Source organism: Biomphalaria glabrata, chromosome 7 (assembly GCF_947242115.1).
Source record: "Biomphalaria glabrata chromosome 7, xgBioGlab47.1, whole genome shotgun sequence".
NCBI classification, from domain to species: domain Eukaryota; kingdom Metazoa; phylum Mollusca; class Gastropoda; family Planorbidae; genus Biomphalaria; species Biomphalaria glabrata.
In genome coordinates, this window is record NC_074717.1 from 41,127,299 (window position 1) to 41,135,248 (window position 7,950).

Genomic DNA, 7,950 nt, shown 5'->3' on the forward strand with positions numbered 1-7,950 from the left:
CATAGTCATTCAATGTTTAGCTAAGGGAGACAAAAATGTAACATAACATAAACACAGTAGTGCATAGCATATGAAAAATACTAAATTCTTTTATAAGTTAATTATAAGCTGACAATAAAATATGAAAACTTTTCTTTCCAAGAAAAATAAATAAAAATGAGTTTGTACAATTTTTTTTAACAATCTGAAGAATGTTAAAATTGCAAGTTGTGTATGTGGCTAAATGCCTTTGACTAGAATGAGAATTGTTATAGTTCAAATCTAAGGCTGTACATACCTACTAATACCTTGCCTTTTCATGGGAATGAAAATGTTGTTCGCAATTGTGTTGGCCACACAAAACATTTATAAGCAGTCCTTCCAATTAAGTCAAACTCAATATACCTAGATCTACATTAAGAATATTTCCTCTGGTTATCTTTTTTTTTTTTTTTTAAAGTTGTGTACTTTTATCATTGTTGAGGTAGCAACCATATCCATGGATAAATACTGAACAAAAAGTTTGTGAAAGTGGGAAGAGGGTTAAAGTTATGTGTCCATAACTAGCCTACTTACTAGTCAACAGAATAATGATACGTGGTACGTCCAGTCTGGCTCCCATTGAACTGCTAAAGACTTCATTCCTGGCATATTTTAAAGCCAGCCCAGTTTCTGTATTACCATGCATGTATGTGGCTCTGTCTATTGCTCTTAGCACCGACAATCTTAAATTGGGGAGCATAATAAAAGTATTAAAGGATGGATAAAAATGAAGTCACATTTAAGTGTATTGAGATGGCTCTTTTATAAACTCTGTGGTATAAACTAATGCCTATTAAACAAGAGGGAAAGACTAAAGACAACTGTTACAAAACATGGCTACTAAAAGGATTGTGCTAACATCTATCTGGATTGTGCTAACATCTATCTGGATTGAGCTAACATCTATCTGGATGTTCTAGCATCTATATGAATTGTGCTAACATCTATCTGGATTGTGCTATTCGAATTCTGTAAACATTTATCTCAAGTTACAGGGAAAGCTCAAAAAGAGTCTTGCAGTATATGCCTGATGAAGCAGACATGAAATGGTAATGATTGAATCCAGGAAAAGGAAATAATACAATTCTAAAGGGAATTCAAACATACAATGTATTTTGCTAAGCCAGTGCATAAAAGGACGCCAACCAATGCTTTAGTAGACACAAACTAGTGGACACCAACCAATAGCAAGTTAGTCGAACACTTCAGTCATTGTTTCTATCTACCTATCTAGTACTAATTATATTTTTTAAATGAAAAGACAAGTTTGACGTCGTTAAGTTACAAATTTAAATTCACTCATTGGGAAGCCTTTAAGCTAATATTACACAGTAACTACTGTCAACAGATCAAGTGTGGTGCCATAACAGTTCAACAGACTAAGGGATAGTTGTGGTCAGTGAGTGAGAATCAATAGGGAGAATAGGGAAAATTTAAATCTAAAAGAGTAGGGACCAATTTGAAATTTTGAGCACTAATTTAAGTTATGATCAATAAATACAAAAAGTAGGTGATGCAGACCTAAAAAAATATTCAGCTAGGAGGTCAATGAATATTTTATTTACCTGTCAGTATATTTAGTCAAAGGGAACTCTAAAGAAGTTTTCCCACTAAATTGAACCAAAGCAACATGAACTCTATTCTGTCCAATCTGGAGTTGTGAGGCTAGGTACTTCACATTTTCTTTGGCTGTCAAAAAGTTGTTGGATGTCACACTTGTAGACCCATCCAACAGAATGACAATGTCAGCTCTGGGCAAACAGCCTGATGAATAAAAAGTCTATGCTATCATTTTGAACAATAGCAAAGTGAAGTAGCTAGAGATTGGTCTATCTGAAAACATTGGAGAATTTGCAAGTTGGCATATTATTCAGTCTAAATAAATAACCCAGAAAAAAGGTTAAAAAAACAACCCAGAAACAACATCTTACTTCTTGCAACTGGTAATCCATCTTCAGTGTAAGGAACCTCTGTATCATAAAATAAAAGTGTTCATTTAGTGAAAGTTCTCATTTAAAAATCTATTCTTATTGTTTTATTAAATGTAAATTATGTGAAAATAAAAAACAAATAGAGATATTCCGTTATTTGGTATTAGTAATTGCAATAAGAATGAAAACAAACAAAAAATAATCAACAAATACATTTCTGAAGCATTTGTACAACTTCTATTAATCGTTAAATATTAAATAAAGTTTTGAATTTTTATTTTAATGTAGATCTATCATAGCTGATAATAAAAAGTTTTATTAGCACAATCCTGCAATTAAAAAAATAAATTCCATTGGATCTTTGTAAATAAATAATACCAAAAAAACTTTATTTAAAATTTTTTTTTAACAAACCATTTTCAACACGATATGCCAGGGTGTTTGAGACTGGGGCATTCAAGAGTGGAAAATTAGCCACAGGTAAACTATATCGTGTTTCTGGTTGGCCAGCAAACTCTGACAGTTTGTTGACAATCCAACCATCCCCAACTGCAACATTGTATACGATAATGCCCTTCTCTAATGCTATCTTTACATTGTCTGCATAGTTCCGAGAGTCTGCACCTGTACCAGCACCAATGTGGATGATGACCTAAAATAAGTTCACAGTGGGTCTATTAGCTTTCTTAATTTAAAGAAGTCTTAAGTAAGCTTAAGTCTGTTCTTTAAGTTATGTTAGGCATAACCAAATAAATGAGCAGTGGATTCTAAAGTTCAAGAGGGTCTGGGGTGAATGGTTCAGTGATTAACTAACTCTACTTTCTTATAATTTAGTTCTAGAGTTTACTTGATCTATTTTCTCGACTCTAGAGTAAAGCAAGATCTAAAACAATATAGGATTTTAGCTCTAAAAAATCCCAAATCTAATTATCTATTTAAAAAGATGTAGTAATCTATTTATCTAAAATTAAACATCTTTAATAATAAAAATAAATATCATTATATCTATTATTTTTAATACATTATATAAAACTTTACTTTAATAAGAACAAATATCATTATACGCATCATTTTTAATACATTATGTAATTAATAAATTTAATAATATTGGCCTAGGCCTACTTTTAAATTTAAGAGTGTAATAGAAATCTGTATTTAATTAAATATTTTAAAATTAGATTAATGCTAATATTCATTTTTATCAGAAAGTAAATCTAGATCTATAGAGTAGACTCTACATCTAGAGACTAGCTTTTAATTTGAATTTGAATAAGAACAGATGTAGTCTAGTTTTTACCTGTCTCTCTCCTGGTCTGCCTCCATTGACTGCTTGAAATCCCTGATTTATAGCCACCTTCAGAGCATCTGTGGCATCAGCAGGTGCATTGTAGAATCTCAAAGATTGTATGTCAGAGATAACCTGAAAGAAATTGACCAATCTTAAAGCATTTTAGGATAATCATTAAGCCTAGTCTGCATCAATCTAACTATCTTGATTTATCAGACTAAATAAATTATCTTGATTTATCAGACTAAATAAATTATCTTGATTTATCAGACTAAACAAGTCAATTTGTTAAGGCTTTAACTAATTATCTAGGTTTCGCTTAAGGTTGTAGTCATGGTTGGAAGTAATAATGGATATTATAAACACTCCACTTCCTATAAAATGCTTCTAAATGGCATGCATCTCAAAAAGCCTCTGACAATCAGTCCACCCCTGACCTTCACATGTTGCTTAAAAAATGAGTCTGGCTAAACTGTTGTCACTAACAGAAGAAGGGGTGAAGGCGAGTAACTGGCGCCTAAACAGTAATCTTCAGACACGAGTGGTTCATTAACCATTATTGGCTACCCACTTAGGAGAAGAAACTTTATCGGCACTTGCTGTTCCTTTGAATAGGCCTACATCAGCTGTGTGAAGAGAGGGGAACTGCTGTGTGGGTAACATCGTTCCTACCATAGTTTATGCAAAAGAGCTGATAGCTCAGCAGCAAAAAGCTGGCTAGAAGAAGAAGAATGCCAAAGGGGTTCATCTCATTTCCACGAGACGACTCATACTATGATACTACTCGTCTACTGTCTACTTTGTCATACCCATACAGTACTCGTTTCATGATCGATAGATGATAGATCTAAATCATCTAGATCTAACCTAAATCTAGTCTTTTAGAACTTTGAAAAGAACCTTAGTTACATTGTACAATTAATTTACTAAACATTATTTAACTTTAAAATTGAAAGAATTCTAGTTTATTTTAGATTTCTTACATCAGCAGAGGTGAATCCGGAGTCCTGCAGCAATCGCTCTATGTGAACTCCATCGCCGTAAGAGATGATGCCAACTCGAACCTGGTTACGCCCAATATTCCACTGAGAGACAACATTTTTCAAAAAGGTTTTAATATAATCAAAGTTACCAAGGCCAACCCTGTCACTACTGTCTATCACAAAAATTACATCTTCGCCTGCATCTGGAAAAAATAGAACCATTTTATGATAGATTTAAAAAAATGTCTATTTAAAGCCCTAAACTATAAAGTTTTATATACTTAAAAGAACTTAACAAGTAGCTCACTGAGTCCAATGTATATAGCCTAGTAACCAATGCAGGGACGGAAAGGCTAAACAAAATGGGCATATGGTCAAATGCCCAGTGGGCTGATAACCAAATGAACCATTCAGATCATTGCGATGCATTGACGTCATAAACTGATATATATAGGCGTCATGGCATTGCAGTAAGTCTAACTGTAAGATATGTACCACGCTATAAGATTTTATATTATTCTCATATAAATGGAGCCCACTGACTGTCGTGACAGGCCTGGAATACAGAGGAATTACAATTCAAAGCCTATAAAAGATCTGACAGTGAAATAGGCCTACTGCTAGCCTAACATATTTTCCGCAATAATGTAAATAATCGTAATGTTACATGTAGCAATATCGTGCTCAATCTCTTATTGGCCTACTTTTTTTGTATCCTTGTATCTACATACTAGAGTCTATACTTATGTTTTACGGTCTCTATTCCCTAAAAATTCGCGTTAGTGTGAAGAGAGTTGGATGATGATAAATATTTTAAAGTAGCCTAATTCAAAATAATTAAGGTTATAGGCCTACTTCCATTCATAAAGATTACGACATAGACCATAGTCTACCAGTCTAGATCTTTAATCATACCGTACGTAAACTCAAGTAAACTTTATTTTGAAGACGGGTACAAAAGGATGCAAATCATTATCAAATCATTGTATGGCAAAGTTTGGGCCTATTTTGATAGCAGGTCCGCCCCTGGTCCAGAAGCAGATTTTAATTTAGAGTAGAAATAGTGCCTTTATCTTTGTGTTTTTCTGAGTAATTTATTAGGTTATGTGTTGTGTGTTTTAGAAGTTTTACATGTCTCGCACGCTCATTCAAAATTATTATTTATAGCCCAAACCTCATGCAAGACGCGGAAAATGGCGGTGGACATCATGGAAATGGTTCAGATTTGACCCTGGACCAACAGTCCATTATCCATACCATACGCAGGAGACAGTTATGGCTCATTATTTTATGAATTTATTGCTTGAGTTTTTAGTTTGGAATGCCTCTAAGTTTAGTAATTTGATTAACGGTGTTACAATAGACAAATGTGAATATTCATTTACTATAAAACTTTTTAAAAAACTTTTTGTGTTTTAGTTTCTTATATTTTTTCTTGAGTCGAAGCGTCTTAAGTGAAGAGCACACATTCTAATATTGGTCTAGGTCTAAAGTTATGTAGCGTCCCAAACAGAGGACGCATATTCTAATATTGGCCTAAGTCTAAAGTTATGTAGCGTCCCAAACAGAGGGCGCATATTCTAATACTGGTCTAGGTCTAAAGTTATGTAGCGTCCCAAACAGAGGGGCATTATTCTAATACTGGTCTAGGTCTAAGGTTATGTAGCAGAAGAAGAATGTGACATCTATTTTTAGCATGCATTATTAAATGCGCTAAGTTTTAAAGATGTAAACCTGACAAGTACTAATACAAGTTTTAGTCTGTTTGGTGGGAAAAAGTGTGAATGACAACAAACGGGAGATAGATGGAAGACATCAGGATGTATCTTGAAGTATCTTCCCGATATTAAATTAATTGGAAACAATTTATATCGGCGGTAAGTGTCCATCTAAACAAAACGCTATAATGCCGGAATAATCATAAAAAAAAGCCACGAAGCCCAAAACAGAGGCGTAAGCAACCCCCCTCCCCATCCCCAAAAAAAAAATCCACCTGGATGTAGTCCGCCTCCCATTTACAGACTCATTTAGGACATATGAACTGAGGCTGAGAGCTTGATATTGAGAAATAATAACATCGGTACAAAAACGACCCTTCATAAGGGGTTTCTGGCAAAAACATTTGGTTGGGTGAGACTGACTATGTCTGAAAACGCTACACCTGAAACCGCCAGTGCTTCTGTCATAATCAAGAGAGAGAGAGAATGGTGATCGATTGTTAACCCTTTGAACAGATAACGCCCCAGCTCATAATATACTAAATTCTAAGATAACTTTATTTCTTTAAAGTATGAGTATGGATTAAAAATAAATCATAATGCAAATAGAATAGGCCTATTTAGTTAGTTTTTTTTTTTTTGCATTTTCGCTTATCAACTTATTGTTGGATTTCGCCTGTGTTCTACTTGTATTTTAAATTGTTTTTGAAATTACCTCCAAGTTAGCCTAGCCACCACTCAACATAACCTACTCGAACATGCTAGAGCAGCGGTTCTCAACCTTTTAAGCTCGGCGACCTCTTTTTACAATCCCCCACTCTGCAGCGACCCCCCCCCCGCACACATACATAGCAATAGAGGAATAGACAAAAACAATAAACTTTTTCGATGGTCTTTGGCGACCCCTGGCAAATCGTCAATCGACCCCCAAAGGGGTCGCGACCCACAGGTTAAGAACCCCTGTGCTAGAGAGTACTCATTATTATGTTGAGGTTTCAGAGACTAGACCAATATCTGAGATAAACTGCGCAGTTGTTTCCAAATCAAGCAGATCTCCATACAGGGCCTAGTTTTTCTTCTATAGGGGTGTTTTAGGGCCAATGTCTTGCTCGGGCCTCTTGATGAAGAATACAGTATTGAAAGACACTGGTGACACTCCACAACGGCAAATTCAACTTGTCCTTTAATTTTACGGACTCGCTTGTTTTTCTGGCTGATTTCGGCAACCCATTCATTCATTTCTTCTTCGTTTGCACTAAATTTAAAGATAACTTACTCGAATGGGTCCAATGGAATAACAAAAATGCTTTCATATGTTTTTCTGAGTATTTTACAAGATTATGATGTGCAATCTATGGCAAAGTGTTTTATGTATTATTGATACTTTACTTTTTAGTCTTATGGCCCGTAATGTCTTTCAGTTTAGTGATTTTACCAATTTTATTACACTAATCAAATGTGAATACTCAATTGTTACAAACGTCATGGCTCAATTTTATATTTTATTGTCTAGATATCGTGGTCCTTAAAAACTGAACTCAACAAGTTCATTCAACGTAAGTAAAATAATTACTTTAAATATTCGTGGTCTTTCCCTTTTAGAGTTTTTTTTTCTCTTGTGTTTGGCCAAGGAGAGGAATAGGAGACTTGGCTACTTACCTATGTATGCGAACACACACGACAACAAACAAACTGCTATCCCCGTAAAAAGTGCCCCTCTCATTATGGCTGGCTTCTCCCAAATGATAAGAGAAATGAAATAGTCACGCATTTATGTATGTCAGATCTAATTGTTGCTTTAAGATTTGATTAGGATTCTTTGTGCACCAGAGGTTCTCAAATGATAGACTGGTGAATCTCAGAAAAGTAAAAATAAAGTACCCCCTTTCAGACCTTGCGATCTATAGGGCAGATGATGTAAAGGTAATATGTTTCTTTGGCCGAAGGTTAACCAGGGTGTCATGTGTCCAGCACAACGCCTTCACTTTCCCCAAATAATGTCAGGTACC

The 7,950-nt window shown here is 34.7% G+C and overlaps 1 protein-coding gene across 1 annotated transcript in view; it reads right to left on the reverse strand.

Annotated features, from left to right (window-relative positions):
• Positions 1-7,735, reverse strand: part of LOC106062934 (uncharacterized) — a 29,267-nt gene extending 21,532 nt beyond the window's left edge. The window contains exons 1-7 of the mRNA XM_056036900.1: positions 7,601-7,735; positions 4,224-4,426; positions 3,250-3,372; positions 2,367-2,604; positions 1,953-1,991; positions 1,587-1,785; positions 556-704 (exon numbers count right to left, since the gene is read on the reverse strand). Coding sequence (XP_055892875.1) covers positions 556-704; positions 1,587-1,785; positions 1,953-1,991; positions 2,367-2,604; positions 3,250-3,372; positions 4,224-4,426; positions 7,601-7,712 — 1,063 coding nt within the window. The 5' untranslated portion in view covers positions 7,713-7,735. The remainder of the gene's footprint in view (positions 1-555; positions 705-1,586; positions 1,786-1,952; positions 1,992-2,366; positions 2,605-3,249; positions 3,373-4,223; positions 4,427-7,600) is intronic.
• Positions 7,736-7,950: the final 215 nt, after the last annotated feature.